At 38.2% G+C, this 23,128-nt stretch overlaps 1 protein-coding gene across 1 annotated transcript; it reads left to right on the forward strand.

Moving 5' to 3' along the window:
- The first annotated feature begins 219 nt into the window (after nt 1-219).
- On the forward strand, nt 220-22,423 carry LOC137277962 (failed axon connections homolog). Its single transcript, XM_067809980.1, has 6 exons — nt 220-335; nt 12,308-12,440; nt 14,898-15,094; nt 16,519-16,718; nt 21,489-21,605; nt 22,297-22,423. The coding sequence occupies exons 1-6, from the start codon at nt 220-222 to the stop codon at nt 22,401-22,403; spliced, it is 870 nt and encodes a 289-aa protein (XP_067666081.1). The 3' UTR covers nt 22,404-22,423.
- The last annotated feature ends 705 nt before the right edge of the window (nt 22,424-23,128 follow it).

Raw genomic sequence — 23,128 nt, forward strand, 5'->3', positions numbered from 1 at the left:
TTACCAGGCGGTTCACAGGAAGCGGTCGGTTGACTCGGTGATAAGATGTATTTAGGTTAGCCTTACTAAAGCGCAATGAATTATTACTTCGCTCAACGCTTATTCCCCTTTCCAACATGACATAGTACCTCCGATGGCCTTGTGGGTGTTATTCAGATTGGTCAGCTTTAACGTATCTCAGTTTAAAACGACAGCACAGGAAGACGCAGGCCATCAACCATGGAGACTCTCGTGAATGCTTATAGAGACATGGACACATCACAGAAAGTGCTGCATGCTGTCGGTGGTGTTGTAGCTGTGGTGTCAGTCGTCGGTATCAGGAAACTATATCACAAGTAAGATGTCACAACTTGACGAGTTTGTTGATAGTGTAACTGGTGAAATTTATTAGCTACCCTGAGAAAACTTGCCGGTGGGATAATAAAACCAACCCCATAATCAAAAGGAGTGAGGCAATATCCCAGTCATATAGTGACGAGAAGAATTAATTGTAACTGTAATTAATGGTAAATTGTAAAAACTGTCAACAAAATACAGTAAAATAACTAGATTATCAGAGATTCGAATTTAAAACTAGTAAATAGACCTAAACCTGTAGAGGGAAACAAAATGTAAAAACAGGTTATATATCTATGCTTCCTAGCAGCCGTTATCAGTTGATGAAGTCTGGCCATATATTAAAAAGACACGTATTTTACCCCTAAAAACATGGACAGTTTTCATTGGCTTTTAATGTTTTAGGACTTATGTATCCTCTCGGTAGGAAAATAATCAATAATTTTACAGTACCTTAAGGATAGTATCTTTGAGGATACAGCGGCTAACAAAAGAATATAACCTTCCAAACTGTTTATCAGTTCACAAATCGTTCAAGAAGTCTAATTCTATTTCAAAGGCAATAATTAAGTAGGAACTTATATTATTTAAAAGATCCTTCAGTTTTGAAATAGTTATCCCTTGTTATGGAGTATTCAGTGCAGTCAAGCAAGACATTCTTGACCATGATTCTCTCATCACATGGATTCCCACACTGATTAACATTCAATTTGTCTTCATTATCTCTCGCTGTCCATCATAGAAAATATCACCATTATCCACTTGTCTGTTTGGTTCAATATAATCAGGTAGTTGACCAGTCTTTGAAGTCACCACATAACATATTTAATGGATCTGATTTTATATGTTGTAAAATATCCGAAAGAGTTTCTTCCAAAAAATTTATACCGTTTTTATTAAAGATGTCATCATAAAATGATGCATACCTTGGTGGAATGTACACGAATCCTGATGAAACGCCACTTTCAGTACCAACAAAATGTTTATCAACACTAAAAAACATAGAAAAATTACTTTTAAAAATACAAGTAAAATGTTTGACAATATCTATTTTGATAAATACATGTATACCACTACAATAGCGACCCTTGTCGTCAAACCTGATGGCATTCTGTACAAAACACTTATATACTCAGTATAACATAGAGTGGTCAATTTTCTTATCCGCCCACGTCTCCAACATTGCGTTCTAATAGATAGGGATGAGTTCAACATCAGTCATGTCTGAAAATAATACTTCAGTGCTTCAAATGAGACATTTTGCGGTAGTAGTGTAAGCTTTGACCACACCCCTATTTAATTCTCTAGCTATTAGCCACTAGAAACCATGAGGTTACATCTGTTTGGGCGCCGGTCTGCATCCAGTTGATCCACGACCACTAGTTTACCATGCTTGTAGTATCCCGTCTTCCCCTCGAGTTGACAAGACAACAACGCGAAGAACTCCGACAAGTCGTGATACATTGTGAGTTCAATTGGAAGAAGATGTTTGACATCCGAATTCAAAAGCCTGGTGATTATAGGTCGGTCACGATCTCGTAGACGGTGGCCTACCCTGTGAGCACGTGTAACTTCTCCACTCGTCAGGTTGAGGGAAGGAATCTCGTTCAGCACATCAAGGACTGTTTGACGACAGTCTGTTGCATTCTCTTTATCTAGTTCTTCGACTCCATAAGTAATCAGGTTATCACGTCTACTTCTCGCTTCCTGATCGTCTACATCTCTGTCAAACTTCTTGGCAGTCTCTGTCTGGGTATGCACAACATATTCCAAAGTGTCTATCACAGTTTGGAGTTCCGTCACATCAAGTCTCATAACTTCATGCTCACCTCTCAAGCACTGTTAAAATATTGTCTCGAGTGAAATAACATTGTCAACAAAACCAGTTATAAACACACAGAATAGATTTTACTTTTTTAAAAAAATATCACCATATACACGCATTGAGGTAAAAGAGGTCTTAAGTGTGATGAACTTACTGTTAAAATGAACGGGAGGTGGGTAACTCTTGCATCTCTCTGTTATTGTGGGGTTATTCACTCACTTGTAAGAAGAGAAACAACATAAAATACTGATTTCGTGCAATTTATGTTTTCATTTGTAAGTTATGAACCCCCTAAGCAAAGGAAATTAGCCTGACCGTCATAAAAAGTATTGGTTTTGCAATGATAAAAACACCTAACTCTGCCTAAACATGTCCATGTTTTGTCTACCACTGTAAGGAGCTCGGGGGCGTCTGTTACAGATAGGTATATGTATACTTTTAAAAAAAGAGTACAGGAACTTCATTTTTTAATTTGCGGTTATAAACATTAAGGAGATATATCTGAGCCAATCAATGTTGTTTTGATGATACTGAACGTTTTGAAAGTGCATCACCATTTGCACTTTCCTACAACCATAGTTATTTAGAATGTAGTCGCTTTTGAAAGATGTTTGGTGTATCGCATGTAATTTGCATGTGTACCGTTTTCATTTTAAAACAAACGACTAGAAACAAACACTAACAAATGTGTGTCAAATGCAAGATAAGTGTCAAAATTAATGTTCAAAGTGATTTCTCGAGATTCTTGAAAACCGTCAAAACCAAGAATGGGACCACATGCACGTGTATGGGGCTACTGCGTTGTGCACCTGCATATCATGTGTTGTGTTTAGGGGTGGTAATGGAAATGGTGGTGCGATCATAAGTTGTGTGTATTTGAAACGTTTGTCAACGTTTACACTTCCTATCCACGTTGAAAGTTCAGGCTCCACTACTTTTTGTGAAGAGTATATTTGCTGACAACTATTGACGTATGACTCCGTCACTATTACACAGTGACCCCAGAAGTATAGGATTTAGAGGTACCTCGCCTGAAATTGTTCACAGCTTATTGTACATGTGCCTACTACTTCTCTACCCAAGACGCATTCTAAATTAACTGCTGTTTTACAAAATAAGCATTTAGTGAGGACTTAAAATCACAGTTTTACATCTGTTGTCACAAACAATCTGTTGTATGTTCAAACCAGCGTCACAAAGAGCAAAGTCATGTATGCCAATTTTCATAACTAAAATCAAATGTGTAATTTGTGTGTTTCTGAGTATTTTGAGAGTCATAAAAGTAAAACACAATGATTTACCATGTACTATTTAAGGCATAACTCACTTCTGGGAATTTTTGTATTCACTTAACCTTTCATATATCTTGTAAATGTATACATTTCTCAAATGGCAATCAATGGTTTCAACTGTATTTGTACTATTTTCAAAGGTAGAAATATGATATGTACTCGTCTTTCAAGAGGAAATGCTGTTATTATCGTTAAGCTTTCTTGTATAACAATAATAAATGTAGCTTAGTCAGCAAAATGCCATGATAATAATCCACTTATATAGTGCTCACATCCAGGCATATTGAAAGATCAGAACGCTACGTACATCATTGTTACCGGTCATATTCGTAGGACATCATCATACGTTTCCATACTCCCCGGGGATCATGCATCCTTGCTGCCTTCAGCACGATCTTGTGCTCCATAAACTGCCATTCAGAACATAGCGTCAGTATTTACACAGCGTGTTCATTCATAGAAATATGTTTCAAAATTCAGTCTGGATTTTGTGCTATGACTGCTGTCAGTGATAAACATGTAATATATCACACTCGACATGTGGACCATCCGAAGATGGTAGATGCAGATGTATATGCATTTATTTCATTAATCATAAAAGTCATATTGGAAACATAACACATATATACACTTTTCAACAAAACATGTATCGGCTTCACCATTTAAGACATCCCTGTCTTTCTATTATTTCTTAGTCAACAACAGCGCAGTTTAAAAAACCATTCCAAAAATGAAAACATATGATATAGATACCTTTCACGACACACAGCTGTTTGACGAATAACGTAATTGGTGACACTTACCCACCTCTTCGAAGGTAGCATATAACTATAAAATAAACAAATTCTTATGCAGATACAGATCAGACAATTTGTGTTTGAACGCACTTGCAACTTCGTGTGACAATTATGCCACTCAAATTTTATTTATATCCAGGCATAACATGAATACATCCAGGTTATAGAGATAAAGTGATCGGGGTTCGCTTTGAACCCCCCTTTCAGAACAATATACAACAGCACTGCATATTCTCACACTATCTCTCTCTCTCTCTCTCTCTCTCTCTCTCTCTCTCTCTCTCTCTCTCTCTCTCTCTCTCTCTCTCTCTCTCTCTCTCTCTCTCTCTCTCTCTCTCTCTCTCTCATGTAATATCATTGTAAGTAAGATCAAAGATGAAATAGCCAAATGATGGTGACCTTTGAACACCCTTATCACATAATGCCAAACTAGCATTTAACATTTAAAATTTATGTCTTGTAAATGTATACATTATATATATTGAAAAGGAATTATTCAGATGAGCAAGATCCAGGTCAAATTATTGTGAAAACACACCAAATGAGCATGTAACATTTTATATACATTTCAAATTTTGTGGCAGGTGTTTCATATCCCTACTTTCCTACTTTTTCCTACAACAATTACTTTAATCTGGTCAAAGACGAACAAGATACTGGATCTGAGGCAAATAGAAAATAGCAAATCTAATTAAGCAGTCAAGCTTATCAATTCAATCAATCAATTGTGTTATTCAGCATGTTTGGCCTCGGGCCCATATACGGATCATACAGCAGCAGGTTGGACTTTGTATCTTACAAACACGAATATCTCAAACTCAGTGCGCAGTAAACGTGATGCTGAAGCTTAATAGTAACGTTTGTGTTCATAAGTTTATATCATAGGATGTGTAGGCAAACCGTATCATGTGAGATCATGCACTGGGCATCATCTTCAATAATGGCCAGCTTACACACTTTCCACAGTTGTGGTGCTCTTAGTACATTATGATATCACCCATATACAGATGATATAGCCAGCAGGCTGAGATTTGCATGTTACAACAATTGACTTCTCAGACGTAGTGCATAGTGAACATAAAGTTGAAGCTTTATAATAACGTTTGTATCACTAGATGCCATTAAGGTAATACGAGTCGTAAAACTATATGTTATATTAAAGGATGTGCAGACAAATGGTAGGTATTTTGATCTTAAACTTTCATAAGCTGGACATATCATAACAAAATGGAATTCATCTTCAATCCCGGCTAAGTTACACATTTTACACAGTCGCAGTGTTTTCATTGTGTTATGACATCGCCCAAGTTCAACTTGTAATCTAGCCATGCCAATACGCACTTTCGTCAAGTCGCGACGATATAAGGAACAGTTACCGTGTGTTAAATACACTTCCGGTTGCAAGTTCAATTTGAAGGAGGCATAAGAGTCATATCTACTACTGCACTGCAAAATAGATTTCCATTCCTGAGTTAAAATATCAGTAACGCTTTGCTTGAATTCTGACAAAAATACTTCAACACTGACAACACCCTGAAACAGCCAAACGTAATTAAACCCGTAACTAAATAAAACTTGCCTAACCGATGAAGCCGATTTATGGCGATAGAAAAAAATCCAATGAATACAGCATTTCATATTGTTTACGTGGATTCCTATTACTAGGCATACGGGTAACGCTCAGCCAAAATTTGACACATCTCAGCAGAGAAGACAAGTTAACGGAATCTGCCACATTCGCCCTTACCTGGAACATTTGGAGTCCCTGGAGCCCTTGTACTAATGTTAAGAAGCCGTTTGATCACTAAGTGTTTTATACACATGCACAAACGTTAAGCGCCACTATTTTCATAGTGTCTTGATTTCCCCACTGAAGATCAGAAATACAAAATATAAATGCTTATGACTGAATTAGCCTTCCGTAGATTCTTGAACCTAAGATTGTCAAGATATGACAAGGAAAACGTTCTGCACGTGCAACTCCATTTCCCTACCATCTGAATCTTGAAAATCAAGTTTCACACACTTGGTTTCACCGGTCTGTTGTGAGATTCTCCTTTCACTTTAGAGTTAGAAAATCAGTGATGGTGAGGAGAAGGTTAACTAGCGCTGGGAGATGGCAGGTGATGGCATGAAATATGCAGGCATGTCATGCAGGGCCATTACATGGCAAAAGGGTCGTCATCACAGCGTCATGACCCGTTGCCAAAAATAATCAAACCAATGATGTCAATGACAGGCATAGATCTCGTTATGAGATTTAAGTATCCAAAGTAGCAGGTCACAAACACAGTGGGTGGCGCTTAACTATTGTGCATGTGTACATTTTCTCTAAACAATGTAGATGCCGAAAGTCCCACAACAAGATTGTCGTTTCATATTTAAGACCATTACAACTTAAGAAATTAAAGAATATTCAGAATAGATCACCCCTTATAAAATTTGGGTTGGTTACAATATGGCTGCAAAGGAAAGCAAAGACTGTTTATAGCACTGCATGATATAATGTGAGGTTATCAATATATACAACATTCCAACATGCACTGTCCTAAGGTTTCTTAAAGGGTCTTTCTACACAACATTCTACATAAAAGTGTACCAAATAACATGGGGATGGTTAAGTTCAACAATTAATAAACTCAAAATAGGGTAAAACTTTCTATGCACCATTATATCATTTTTTACAAAGCACACTTGTTACATGAGAGTATTGTGAGAGTATGTGAAAACTGAAAACAATCATAAAAGGTCTAAATATATTTATCCATGTACATGTACAATTAGCAACGAAATGTCCTTCACCAAAACTAAGTGCCTCAAACCTCTACCAGTCACCAACATAAGATCACTGTTCAGTAGAGGAACGGAGGATAAGAACACTCTGCTTTGTCTGGCCAGCGCCACATAACAGGATGATGTAACAAGGTGCACCATTGACATTAGAGTGTAACCTATTGGGATTCAAATACCACATGTCCCTGATGCCAGTCCTTTTCAATACGAATGGAGCTGTCCATATCATATTTAATGTCAAAGAGCATGTATTTCCTTGCAAGAGAATCATCATCATCATCATCATCATCATCATCTGCATAAGGTGGCTTTGTACCTTGAGCACTGGCCTGGAGTACAGTACCTCTGCACCATTTGTAGGGGGCGATGGGGTAGCCTAGTGGTTAAAGCGTTCGCTCGTCACGCCGAAGATTCTCCACATGGGTACATTATGTAAAGCCCATTTTTGGTGCCCCCCACCGTGATATTGCTGGAATATTGCTAAAAGCGGCGTAAAACTAAACTCACTCATTCACGCCCTTGTACCTGGAGCACTGGCCTAGTTTACAGTACCTCTGTACCACTTGTAACTTTTACCAGAAATAGATTTAAATCTCTGGCGTAGTTTCTACCAGAAGGATGTTTGTTTAATGCTTTCCGCAATTATTCCATTGGCTGATGATGAAATAGCATTCAAATCACGTTCAAGTAGAATGACTTGTTGTAACTGATTAATTTCAGCAGTGAGACGTTCATTACTATCTTTAAGGTGAGTCTCCGATGAATTCTTTGAAAGTGAGACGACGCAGCTGATGATGCAAAGGGTGTATTTTTGAAGGAGTGAATGTCCTGTTTATGACTGTGAGAGATCTTTGGATGCATGAGAGCGCAGTTCCACGGCCATTTCATTTGTTAATGTTATGTTTTTAATTTTAGCTTGCTTTTTATGTTCTTGGTTGGAAGTAAGGGTTCAGTCCATTCTTGTTTGAAAATAATCCGTACAGATGTTAGTGTGCGGGTTAGCATATTACCCCCTTTTTTAATATAGTCTATAAAAGACGCAATTAAGGGATTTTGATGAATCCCATTTGCCTTGAAAACAAACCAAACATTCACAATACTAAAGCATGTAGGTACAAACACCGTTATCAAGCATGTGATGTTAGTACCCACACCGAAACTTCGCACTCATTGTAATAAAGAAGCCGATTATTCATTAAACTTGGATTTATTTCATCTATACAACTTCTAAAATGCATTTCAGAGAAAATAACCTGTGGATGGGCTTCGGTACCTTTTGTTCTGGTTTTGGAGATGCCATGATGTTTTACACTGATGGTATGTAAAAGCGAGACGAGCATTATCACTGAAATATACATGATAAATTTAGAATCAACAGTGAAACGAAATGATATCTATATTACAGTAGGTTTGCAGTAGGAAAGGCAAAGTTAGTGTTGTACTGAACAGGCATGCGTGGAAACATATGTTACATAAGAACATCGAGAAATGTGTTTACTTATTTCGAATAAAATCATTTCAACTGTCTTGCTAAGCCTGAAGTGATGTATTAAATCACACAACTTACTTTATCTGAATGGCTCTGAAGTGTTGAGGGAGCTGCAGTAAAATTGCTTGACATAAACAAAGTTTATTATTATCGAAAAACAGTAGTAGAAAATTTGTGACTTCTTTTTGGTGGTTTCTAGAAACTTCTGGCTAGATTTACTAATGAGAAAACATGTAACGGTGTAACTGACTTGTGTTTTATGTTGACGAATGTTATGTCACCGCTTTACTTACTTGAAATAAAGTACAAACTGCGATTGATGGTCTGTATGAAGTAAGGGATCAAGTATTTAATATTCTGGGGTGAAAAAAGCTGACAACCAGTTTGTCCTTATGTTTCATATGGTGGAGAGGTCAAGGTTATAAGACGGGTTGAGAATAAGATTGATTTGTTAGACAAACTGTTCAACCGTCTCTAAATGATTTAAATTTATTTGCATTTGACTAGATGACATTATATACGTCAGCCAACAACTCCGGGCCCTAAAGCTCTTCTAGTGGTGTGGTAGAAGTATCTGCATTTAGATAAAAATGTGAATGCTTTCACCTGAACAAATTTTACATTTAGATCTGAATGTGAATGCTTTCACCTGAACAAAGCAATAGTTTAGGTGGCTGTTAGTTCGTGTAAAGTACCCTAAAATTATTGTCCCTGTGAGAGGGTATGTAAGAAGAAAGAAAGTCTAAACATACCAAATTTGTAAATGTAGCGTTTTTGTTATTTTAATTTTCGGCTAGTTTTTCCTACAGTCGCCAGTAGCTGAGGTGTTGGTGTAAATCCAACTAGAGTCCATGCAGGTAGCAAAGGCACTGTAAATCCCCATGGTCCTTGGTATGGTGATCTATCCTCAGCTGATGGCGACCTATAGTCCATTTTTACATTGTTTTGTCCAAACTGATTTTTCCCCTTTAAAGATATCTGCTAGCTAGTTTTACCTCAGCCTGTGATAATCTAGTGTTTTATTGTCTTTCGTCGACAGGATTTTATATATCATATGTCTATCGTATAAATTTAGAACTAGTTTTAGTCACGATATGGCTGAAATATTGCCGATGTGACTTTAAATCGTAACTCATTCACTCACTGTTAGGTCGTCATTGTTTGTGATAATGATTGTGATCACACAGCCCCTTGAATCGGGTGTTACACTAATAAATATTGTAACAAGAGAAAATTTTGCGAGCAGGATATTTTTACGAATTTTTACCTCCTCACCTCGCAAATATCTTAAGACTCAGGAAAGGCTACGAATGTTCGTGAGTTTTGTTAACTTTATTCCATATTATACCATATAAAAACAATACAGCATGCTCAGAACATTCTGTCTCTAAGCACTATCCTTTACTAGAACATTATCATTGTCTTGGCAACGATTCATTCAGACACTTGCCTGCAAACATTTTGTCCATGGGCCCGAATGCTCGCCAGCCACGCACAACAGTCTCCTTGTTTTTCTTCACTTGGTCAAAGCTGGACATTACCGATCGAGCATGGATCGGCTTCATTACACTAATCCTTAAACAAACATGTTTGTCGGTCTTGTCCGTCACGTTCATTGTCACGCTGTCAGCTTACCACTGCGTGAACTGAGCTCTCATGGCTGTCTTGAACTCGACATTCACTGACAAGCCCATTGGTAAAATGTAAATTAAAAATTTTGTGAATTTTATTGACTATGAAAAAAATTAGTTTTGCTATGTCCAGTCCTGAAGTTTTATTTGCCGCCGCCAAAACCTGCAGACTTATTTTAAATCGCAGAGAATGTGTTAATTTAAAAGTTAATTTATCTGTAGTTTACTGATGTATGTACCTTACTATTTAACTTGTTACCAGTCTCTCATAACCCTAAGTGGGTGGCTCTTATAAATACGCTTTTAATGTATATTCTATTTCGTACTGTGCAAAAGAGGTGAGACTCTAATAAAATATCTGTCTGTCTTGGTTGTTGCTCGCCAGTGCAACCAGTCGGAACGAACTGGACCAGGAAGTTAAGTTGTTTTAACAGGCTGAGGAATGACTCGAATCAGTGCACAGCGAAAACATCAAAGATTTATAAGTGATTTCTGACGTAACATATGTCATATTTGGGTTTCACTTTCCTAGTAACCTGCACCCTCAGAGTCAGGCACCTAATCTCCACCACACAAAGTCAGCCGCCTAGCCCGCTAAGCCACCGCTACTTCCACAAAAATGAAAGTCGGACAACTGGTAGTCTTGACTGCGTACTTTGTGTACCCCTTTGATAAGTGTAAATTGGCACGGTGGAAGTCTCGGTCCCTGAGCGGGCTAGGCGGCTGACTTTGTGTGCTGGTGATTAGATGCCTGACTCTGAGGGTACAGGTTCGAATCCCAGATGAAACTCAACCAAAAAAGTACTAGAATATGTACTTTACTAAGAAAGTGAAATCCCAAATATGACATATGTTGCATTTGACCACTTTCTAAATGGCATCGTGTAATCATAGATTTCTGACCTAGTGGCAGAGTTCTTTCTTGATTCCTTATGTGTAAGGGACAAGTCCATGATCAACGCAATCCAACATTGTTTGAGTAGCATTTTAGAAGTTGAGATGTACAAATAGGACAAATTGTCATGGACAACAACTTCTTTATTGCGTGAGTGCGACGTTTCGATACAGATTCTTGTACCGTTGTCAAGCAAGCAATAATCTTATCTCTCTTTTCTCCACTAAGCCTACAGTGCCACCTTGTTTGTTTGAGAGGCTAATTTCAGTTGGAAGCCAGTACAACTTTTCACTCTAGTCTCATCAAAGTATATAACCAATTCCGGTCTAATTTTGTTCTTAGCCACAGAATCCCCCACATCAGAAATGAAGTCTTCCTTTTGTTCACCAAAGTTGACTGGCAGGTTTCTGGCAGCTTTCGTTCCACAAAACCAGTCAATTGCAAAAATGATTCTGTCCAAGATTTTGTGATTTAGATAGGGTCACCGTTTTCCGTCAGAAGTGATCGGTTTTAGTAAGTTACAATGGCTCTTGTTGTAGCCACTACATTGTTATTAGTGATGATTTCCACATTATCACGGATGGAATGTACATGTTCTCTCACAAGTTCATCAAGTTCTTTTTCTTTTGTCATTTGTAAGCAAGTTCCTCAATGGTTTCATTCTTTTTCTGCTGACATTTTGGCTAAATAGGAATTTTCCATGAAGCTAACCGTGGTTTCTCCAGTTTGCTTCTCCAATACTGAACTAAAATGTTTAGCTGCTCTCGGATTTCGATGGTATATTTAGCAAATTTTGCTCTAGTCTTAGGGGAAAAGTTGTTATTCTAGCGCATGCGTTTCGTACCTCGTTTGGTTGTGATGGTGTCTGGGGTATACGCTAGTAACCTTACTTAGCTGCTAGCGTCGACATAGTAACATCGTTTCGAAATATTTAATTGGGATACAAGATCTATCTGGGAACAGTGATGTGTGCGCACAAACCTTAGGAGAATATCGAAACTGGCTTGTCGCTATTATGTAGATTGAACTAGAGATAAAGGAACACAAATTTATACCCTTTCGATATACCAAAGGCATGTTGTAATGTTACGTTTGACGTATGTTTAAAATACTAATCCCACAGTGATCGGTTCTTTTATAGAGAGACAAATAATAACAAATAATGTCTTCCTTCGACTCAGTAGTGGAGTGTAACGAAAAGTACTGAAACTAAGTTTACTTAGACTAACAGTACTCAGTTCTGTTTTAGAGAGACAAAGAAAGAGTATCCTCGGGATACTGTGATCCATCATCAGATTGGTAGAGGTCCCTATGCCCCAAGCATGACGCCATTTGCTGTGAAGCTGGAGACCTACCTCCGGATGGCCAGTATACCCTACCAGGTGGGCGAATAAGTAAATGAGCGCATTTCATGTCATCTAGTTTCATAGCATTTCCAAATTGGCATTTGTGGTATTTTGGAAAATGTATGAAACTTTTACTTTGAAAATGCGTTTTGTTCACTGAGCGTGTATGATGCACTTGAAAACTTTAATTTTGCTTTTTCAAAACAAGAATAGTTATTTTTTATAGAAAGATATAAAAATGCATATTTTGAAGGAGTGACCGACAAAATATCCAGTCTGTGAGCATAGCATATTGATCTGTTTGGAGGTGGCGATTGCACGTTGGTGTCCAGTTCGGTGTTCATTTATGTTACTCTTTTGTACGCCGGACGGTTTATAAAACAAGTGCTGGGTAGCGAGATGAAACTTCAGTTGTTGCACCTCCATATGACTTTGTGTATTACGGTCTTGTAACGAGGGACACAAAGGCAGGTAAATTGTATACAGATATTTGACGAATAGGATCAAGCTTTACTGTGACTCCTCCTCTTTGAAGATCTGTCTGCCCCTGGTTTAGGGGAGTACTGGTGGAAACGGTCATCTAAAGAATGTGAAAGTATGTGATTGATCGAGTCTGGACCAGACAATCCAGTGATCAACAGCATGAGAATCAATCTGCGCAGCTGGGATACGATGACATATGTCAACCAGGTCAGCGAGTCTGAACACCTGATCCTATTAGTCGCCCCTCACGACAAGCACAGGATACTGGAGATCATTTCTGACGCGGATCTTCACGGGTTTGTATGAATGAACAGTGAAGATAAAATATTCATCGGTACTGAACAGGTAACACAAAAGAGATTGTTAATTACAAAATTACAAAACATTGGACTAGTTGTAGTAAATAACAACTTATGTATATTTTTGTTAATGGTTTTTACGGTGAAACTTTGGTTATCCGGAACGGGGTTCCCGTTTTGCCGGACGCTTTCGTCTTTGATGAAAAAACACTGATGCCCGATATTTCATTTAATAATGGAGAATCAACTAATAGTCTATTTGTTTCGGTCTAACAAAGTGCACACTATGACTTTATCTCATTTTCTTCTATTTCAGCAATTCAACATTTTGGCATATATTCGTGATAAAATTCATAACTACACATTTTGTATACATTTGTATTTTCAGAAAATGAGAAAATGGTAACTGAAGTTCTGAAAACCAAACCATAACATCTATTACAAATGTGAAATATATAATTATAACATAAAGTAAGTTACTGACTTGATATTCCGTTTACAAAAACCGCTGCGTATTTTAGTATGTCAGGTGAATGACACGGCATTTAGGTCGTGTCCAAAACTATTTTCTAAAGTTAACTTGTACGTTTGCCATTTTGCAATGAGGGAACCATGCCTACATTCTTTATATACAGACACAATGACAAACAATCATTAATAAGATTCACCTAGTTTACCTAATATAATTCGAGTTCACTCAAATTAGTTACTAGAAATCGAGTTCACTCAAAACAAATTGATGCCCTGTAATTATGGAGTTTCAACTTAGTCTGCCAAATGTTCATGTCCCCCAAATGAGACTGTGGGTAACACCTGAAAACAGACTATAGCCGGGGCAACTAGCTGACCTTTACTCTTAATCCGTTATCATCAGATCAGCTGTCTGGTATGACCGAAGGAACAACCAAATTCTGGGTGATAGGGAACTAGAATATTCAACGGACATTGTTCTTATGACGAACTCATGAAAATCCGACGTACTTATGATCTTCAGTAACCCAAGCTTGTCGTAAGACTACCCGATCCCATCTGAGGCCTCTTACGGCAAGCATGGGTTACTGAAGATCATATCTAACCCGTGTCTTTACGGGTATCGGAAAGAACAACCATGTCTCACGAACATCACAGACTATGTTTGAATACAGTGGTTGCCGTGCATTGGAGGGCACTCTGTTAGTGGGCTGTTGTGTCAGCAGCAGCAACAGGAGCATCTGTCATCCAGAAAACAGTCAAAGAACAAACTAGCCTGAAATGTGAACTAAACTGAAATCTCTATTCATTGCAATTTTAAAACTTATATTACAAAGGCACAGTTGCTCACAAACTGATGTAAACAAAATAAAACACGCACATCTGTGTTCGGAATAGTGGTCGAGTACAAGTGTGTTTTGATTCGTTCCACGTGAACATTGAATGTCTTTCTGAATTAGATCTTGAGACTCGGTGGAAAACCCACCGATGCTCCTTTCATTCCTTCCATCATGTAGCCTTGCTCGTGACAATGGTATCAGAGACATTAACACAGATTTTCCTGGAATATTAACACAAGGAGAACCATTAGAATGACTGGAACTGCTAAGTTGTGTGAAATCTGCATAAGTTTGTAGGTGTCCTTTTCAGTTTAGGTACAGTTCTAGCAAGACCGTACTTACATTTCATTAAGCGTAGTTTTTCTTGTGGAATCGTTGTAAATTTGATCTCCTCCGCACAGAACGTCCATAGAGGGCAGAGGTCATCAAAGGGCAAACTGACTTGGATTGAGTATAATGGACAGGCAGTTGCGGACTCTACACTGTGCATCGAGTTCCTCAACAAGAAGCTGGGTGTGAACCTCAACAGGAACCTGAGTCCTGCTGACAGAGGTGTAGCTCAGGCGATGCAGGTTATGGTGGAAGAACATATGTACTGGTGAGAAATGTTCCCATGCAACCAACATTGATAGACTCAGGGGGCGGATACAGCTTTTTCAGAAAGGGAGGATGCAATCTATTCTCCAGCGTTTCAATGGTCATTTAACACAATTTCAGGACAAAAGGACCCGTGAAGGTCCGGGGTAGAGCAGTCCTTCAGCAACACATGCTTGCCATAAACGGCAACTCTCCTTGTAAGAGGCGACTAACGGGATCGCGTGGTCAGGCTCGCTGACTTGGTTGACAAATGTCATCGGTTCCCATTTGCGCAGATCGGTGCTCGATTATATACAGACCGCCGCCGTATAGCTGAGATATTGCTGAGTGCTGCGTAAAACTCAATCACTCAGGACAAAAGAGGGTTGCGCACCCTTGCACACACCCACCCCACCCCGTCCACCCCCTCTGGATCCGCCTTTGAGACTTGTTTTAATAGTGATACAAATTAGATTGTTCAATTTTGATAGAAATTATGCTTATTTGAAGATAAGTAATAACCCATTCATTCAATCACTGTTGCAACATGAATGGTTCTGATATTTCTTTTAACCGTGAAAAAATATTTATTTATGATTGAAACAAAAGCGCAGTAACCATTACCTACCCGTTGAGACTGGTCCGTGGACAAATACCCCTAGGAGTGATCGTTTATGTAAACTATGTAACTCACCCGCTGTTGGTGATGCGTTTCACTACCTGTTCAGGTGTCAAGCCCTTAAGAACCAGCGGCGGAAGTGTATACCACAGTACGCCCATACCTTTCCTAACCTGTATACCTTAAAAGATTATTTTGTTCAAAGAAAGCTAAAAATGTTAAAGATGTGTGAAAATATATTAAATGTATCAATAGATCAGAATAAATACACGTACGTAAACGTTTTTATCACTCTCCAGTGACATCTGTGTATATGTTATGTGTTGTGCATTGCATCGTATTGTATTGATGCTTCGACAGCCGAGCATTGTTGTACACTTCGGTCCAGTCAGGTGTCATCAGAATTCTGGGAGCCACTGTAACCCTAAAGCTACACCAGTTGTAAGCCTGCGTTAGGGTATGAGAGTTACAATCACCTTAGAGTTAAGATTGATTTGTACAACAGCACCCTGGTGTCCGGCTCACATATCACAAGTTGGCGCGAGCAAATGGGGCGAAACTTACAGACCCTCTACCGTGTCCGTACCACGTTACACTGATGTGTGATAGGTCGGTTGGTTTGCTGTAACCCTGAACAAGGCTGGATTAGTAATCGAGGTCACCAACACGTGCACACCAATCACTACACGACAGTTGGACCTTTTCAGCGGGACGTTACACCCCACTCGTTTCCCCACCCAATTTCCTAAGGGAGATTAGGGGTGTGCATGTCTTATGTTCTATGATATTTTATATGTATTTGTGAGTGAATAGTTTTATCGGTTCAGGTGCCGTGTCCTCTTCCGATGGGTATATAACAACGACAAATCTATATTGATAAAGGCGTTTAAATTGGGGACGTTTCGCCTTTGGTCGATTCAACGAAAACTTAAAAACGTGACATGGAGTCAAGGCTTGGGCCGACACACAGAAGAGGAGGTAACTGAGATGTTTAAGAAGGATCTACAATCCCTGTCAGATTTCATAGGTACGTAGAAGCTCTATTAATGCCTACGTTGTATACAAATTTAAAAATTGCCAATGTTTAAGAATTTACAAGTCCATAGTTTGGATGATAGTAACAGTCAGTACAAGATCTATCCGTTGTCACTAGCCCCTTTCCGTAATGTGCACGAAATGTGTGCAACGGAAACAGTAAACGTAACAATCCAGATATTCTCCTGACTATCTTTTTCTGTTACATCGTTCCTGGACATCCACTTCATATCTACTTCTTTGTTCAAACTCACCAGTCCAGTCCTTTGTATAAACAGACGCCATCTTCTCTCATCTGAAGCCTTCATGGCTCATTGTCTATTTAATTTTTGCTGCTTCGTTTCCTTGTGTAAAGCCGCACGCATCAATATTCACGCCAGACACAAATATGATGCATCAACCTATTACGACAAGCATATTTTTCTAAAAACCACTTCTAAACCGTACCTTCACTGGTTGTACAAATAATAAAGGAGAACAGGGCAGTGATGTTTAAATCGTGATCGGCTACGAGCTACGGTCCTCGTTTGATTTCCCTCTCCAACACATTCCGTGAAGCCAATGGTGCCCTTCACGGATATATTGCTTCATAAACGCAGCTACATGTGCCTCAGTCATGATGATAGTTGCAGAGATTCAAGATTCAAGCTATTTATTTGTAGAAAGTATGGCCCAAAGTATAAAGGATACAACATACAATTCTGTAGACTGAGTTACTTTCTTGTGTTTTATACATTCAAATACATGTTTAAGAATTTTAGCAAGATTTGACAGAAGGATCTTATTACTTGATTGACTCGGGTCTGAAACATTATTATGATGACCACTACTACATTCTGGGATGAAACGCTATCTCCCTGTTACAACATATCAACAATCCAACAGTACATTTTTTCATTCATTTACAGTGTTTACAAATGTAGTGATTGTTACTAAAGACATTTTTCTTACTCAGATATCCACTTCCAAACAAAGTTAATACCCTTCTATACTCATACGAAGTAGTGTTCATTAAATATCTTTCACAGTTAAGCAAAGACTTATGAGAGTGATAAAACGTGAGAGAATCACTCTGGAGAGAAAAGTGCCCATTCTCATAAGCACATTCTTTAACACGCTGACTAAAGAGATACACAAAATAATCTGGACCCCCAACATCTTGGCTTAAACAAACAAAACCGAAACCATAACGGAAAAGTAAATATTTTACGTGGTTAGCCCAATTTGGTCCTTTTCTCTCAAGAATGGACAGCAACATATTGTAACATTGCATTCTTAATAGTTGTATCAAATACTTAATACATTCAATATAATAGGAAACATGAAGGGGATATCTTCCACACTCCCCGTATGAGACAGCATTTGACGATTTATAGTTAATATGGAGAACAAATTTACAAAACTTCCTATGTATTATGTCAATAATTCTTCCCAACCCCAAATTTCAGCCCCATATGTAATAATTGGAGTAATCTTCTTATCAAATAAAAGGAAAACATATTTTACTGGAAATTCAAAACGTTTGATCAATAATTTTATAGACCATACTGCTATACTTGCTTGCTCCGCTAACGCCCTACAGGCTTTAGTCCATACCAATTTAGGCGTTTTTCTGTTTCTTCCCTTTAACGAAGAATTTTTCACACTCTGACAGAGGGCCACCAATTTTAAAGACGATTATTTAACTTTTAGCTAAACAGATATTCATACCCCATCTGTAGGAATAATTATGTAGAGCACCCAAACCTTCTTGCAACTTAACAACGCTAATATAAGTATAAGTATACGATAAGTATCAAATCATCAGCAAACAACAAAACAATAAGGTTCAACATTTCATTGGACATAAAGATATCATCATCAAAATTACTCTGCAAGTCACACACAAGTTCATCTATGAATAGCGAGAACAACACTGGCCTTAACTGTAAAATAGTTTCTTAGTTGTTTACCATAATTAAAAGTAACTGTAGATTTGACATTAGAATACATACTTTTTATGACATTGAAAAATTGACCATGGATACTATTTTGCAATAAAATATATAACAATTTTTTTCTATTCACCATTTCGAACGCGTTTCTGAAGTCTATAAAGGCACAATATAGTTTCCCCTCTTTCGGGAGGTATATTTAGTCACAATTGTTTGAAGGATGATATTGCGAATCGTTGAGTCGTCTTTTCGGAATCCTCCTTTTTAATCCCCAATAGTTTTGTTAACTCGGGATATAGCTCTATCCTTCCATTCAACAGATAAATAAATATTTTATTCCTGATATTTAACAACGATGTGCCCCGGAAGTTTTTAGGGTTACTGATACATGTACTTCCTTTCTTTGTGGATAGGCATTATGATGGATGATATCCGCGCATACACCAGAGGTCAGTGTACTGTTGAAGAGTAGAACAAGATAGGGTGTTAATATATCCTCAGCTGTTATGTAGAATTCAGAAGGGATACCCTCGTCGCCCGGTGATGTCCCATTTTTCAGGAGTCTAGTGACGTTGAGTACATCTTGGTTATTCAATTCCATTCATAAAATGTCAGTTTGATTTTAGCAAGCTAGCATAAATCAGATGTATATTTGCTGATGAACCTTATTGTATCGTCGGTGAATTGGCCATCTTCTGCAGTAGTTGGAATTTGGAGTTCTCGGTAATATCCTTCCAATGATTATGAAGTGACGCCATTCTCTGTACTGCGAGATGACGTACTTGTACCTTCCAGAACGTCGTACAGTCTTTATCGTTAGCAGCTGTCCGAATACTAGAGCTGCTAAAAAGTTTGTAATCATTCTGCTTTTTCTTGCAAAATGATTCAAAATGGTTCCTGCATCTTTTGTAGTTTTGATAGTCTGATATTAACATTCTGGTATTTGATTCTTTCCGCAGATTCTGATTCTTTACTGTTTTGTATTTTCACGCCCTTTCCATAGGTCTTCAGCAACCCATGCGTGCCAGAAAAAGGCGACTATGATTGTCGTAAGCGGTGACTATCGGGATCGGGTGGTCAGGCTCGCTGACTTGGTTGACACATGTCATCGGTTCCCAATTGCGCATATCAATGCTCATGCTGTTGATCACTGGATTGTCTGGGCCAGACTCGATTATTTACAGATCGCCACAGCTGGAATATTTCTGAGTGCGGCGTAAAACTAAACTCACTTACTCATTCATGCCCTTTCCACATTCCTGTAATGTTTGTTGTAACCTGTCAGTTGCTTTGTTATCATACACGTTGACACAGTGGATGAAATCTTCAAACATTTGGGTAGAGGATGTTGGAGACAGGTTACTTCAAACTCCACTCTTTCAGCTTCATTCGTGTTGTTGTGTCTTGTTCTGTCGTGAAGACACTATCACTGTTAAGGTCAGGGCTCAATTCCATCGATAAGTAAGACTAGCACTTAGTGGTAAGTGGTCAGATTCAGTGCAGGAAACAATGCTGGAATCTTGTACACGTTCATGTAGCGATGCAGAAACACATATATAGGGGTAATACCTCCTGTGGGTCCCGTGTATGTGTAGTCACTGTCATCAGAAAATCGTCCATTCAGAATAAACAAGTTCAAAGTTTTACACATGTCCAAGAAAATGTTATCACTTCGTCTTTTTATTTCCGTGCACAAGAGATATCGTACACGTTATAACAAGCGTCATCTGATGGAAGATGATCTGTATTGTCGAAACTGATATAATCAGCTTCTCCACCAGTTCTAGAGTTAATGCCACCAGAAACAATATATTCACTATTAGGGAATTTGTCTGATAATTTAGTAAAATAGTTTTCTAACTCTCATTCTATCATTCTATCTTCTCATTTTATCAAAATATGTTTCGATATGAGAAACGCACAATCTATACAGTCATCATGGATCATCTGAAAATATTCAGCAAAATCATTGTGTACAAATACAGCAACCCCTTCCAGAGATTCAGGCATATCAATGTACTGCATGCTCCCTCATTCGTCAGAATAACAAATGTTTTTGTTGGTTTTTTAATGTGGAATTGCTGTTTACAGTAAGGCAATGAGGAGCTCGCTGAAATCCCTTGCTGTTCGTTTTACTTTTTATCGTTTTACCTTGGTCTTTGAAATAAACGCTGAACGAAGTACAGAAAGCGGGTACAAAAATATTTCGGTTGAAGATTAAGGTCTGAAATGATTCAAAGAAAGTGTGACTCGAGCCTGCTGCTTGACGCTTTCATCAAATCCCGCCGTTTAATTAGAAACAAGAACGTTACATAGAAGATCTCACTTCAGTATCCACTGATAGCAATTATATCGACACGAGCTGATAAAGGTACATATATACATGATATTTTTACTTTTATCGAGTGCTGATATATTTGTTATCAGGGGACACGAGGGTGAGATTCTGTCTATCATCAAAAATCACTCTTCATTAGTTTTCAGTGAAACGTTTTCGTTTCTGAACACGGCTGCTGACAATCTTTGAAATTGTGTACACATTCTGACAATCACTAAGACATTAGATTAAATATAAGTGCTACTGAATGTGTAATGCCAAAGCAACAACGATGGTTTAATATGCTCTATATTCTGAACAAAGAATGAATCTACTTGGTTGACTATTCCGTTATTGCTAATCAAACCTTCTTTCATCCAGATATATATTCAGTGCTTTTCAGACTGTCCACCACTACAGATCACACATTATTCATATGCCGACTTTTGCATATATCCGGTGTATTCCTCCTTGCCCATACACTCATCAGACCTCATGCTTTTTGTTCCAGGGATGAAGAAGTTCCTGATGGGGGACGAGCCCTGTGAGACGGACTGTGCAGTGTTCGGTCAGCTGTCCCAGGTTTACTGGCACTTCACGGCCTCTGGACACGAGAACATCCTCAAGGGCAAGTACCTTCAGATACATCATCAGTGCAATAATTTTAACATTAAGTTATTCCATCACCCGTCAAAACTTACGACAAAATTTGCAATTCGGTTGGGGCGTGTGTATATTGTTAGTCAACAAACGTCAAGCCTACCATTGTAAAAGTAATGTGAGGAGCAGATAGGCGGGTAACCATTGGCTCATGATGTTTTTCTTACGATGAAAGTTGAATGCTCACTGGTCAGAGCACCAGCTAACTTTCACACCCTCTCGTGATTCGATGTCTTAAATTAATGACAACGTTGCAAATTAGCAGTGAGTATTCACGGGCGATATAAACTATGTGTTGTCTACACAAACTATGGATAAGACGTAGATGCGTTTATTCCAACATCTGTGACAAAACCATCTTGTTATATAGGGGTAGGATTCTGTCAGTGTCTGCAATAATGTGTGTTGTTATGTACCTGTGTACTTTACTTCAGCTGATGTAGAACCTTTCTATTTCGTGTTAATTCAGTGCTAATGAAAATCAGTCTTAACTTTCAAACGTTTTACGTTTCAACCTGATGTTTTTCAATCTGACAGATGTCATCTTTAGTATTCAAATACAGTTCTCCCACTTAACAAAATAATATAAAAGTAAGGTCGCATAACACTGATGATATCATTGTTATATTTTTATATTTAGAACTTTTCGTTTTCCGTAGACAAATACTCAAATTTGGCCGCCTACTGTGAACGTATGAAGGAAACATTCTGGCCTGACTGGGACCAGTGCATCACACACGGTGGAACAAGGGAGGCAACCAAATAGTGACTGTCGATTACATGTATTTCAAAATATATTTCATAAAAATAGTTTACCCCAAGTATTTGTTCTTATTGATACGGTATCATGTGATATTGTGTCTACCAATATATTCTGTCACTTCATGCATTTCATCATTGGCATTGTATGTCGTTGTGGTAGGTTGTTCCGTTTATAGTTGCAATTACCCTTGAAAGTAACATTCTTCAACATACATAGCGACGTTTTCATTTTGACACCAAACCGATCCTGGTATATGAATAATGTGAATGAGTGAAACGCACCTCAGAACAATTTTTCACCTGTGCCTACCTGTCCTAATCTGGTCTACTGTTGAAGTGGGAACTCTTGGAAAGATGATGTTTCCAAGACATTTCCAATTTTAGAAAGATGATGTTTCCAACACATTTCCAGTTTTGGAAATATGAGATTTCTAAATATTTCCAAGTTTGGAAATGTCTACATGGGGGATAACTGTATTCTTTGTATCAGGACCTAATCCCTTGTTAATTTATGACTGAGTCAAAGCAGTTGCAAACTCTGTTTTGTTAATTAATGAGTGATTCAATTCAAGTCAGCTAAGACAGCCTCTGGAATGAAGACGGTCAAGTCCCTAGTATATATGCCACTTTCAGAAGCCTTTGGAAGTAAGTTAAATCTTTGAAGGGTATTTATAAGTGGAATGCATACGAAAAGCAAGATTTGTGGAGGTGCGTGCATGTGCATATACT

This window comes from Haliotis asinina, chromosome 3, assembly GCF_037392515.1.
Source record: "Haliotis asinina isolate JCU_RB_2024 chromosome 3, JCU_Hal_asi_v2, whole genome shotgun sequence".
Lineage (NCBI taxonomy): Eukaryota > Metazoa > Mollusca > Gastropoda > Lepetellida > Haliotidae > Haliotis > Haliotis asinina.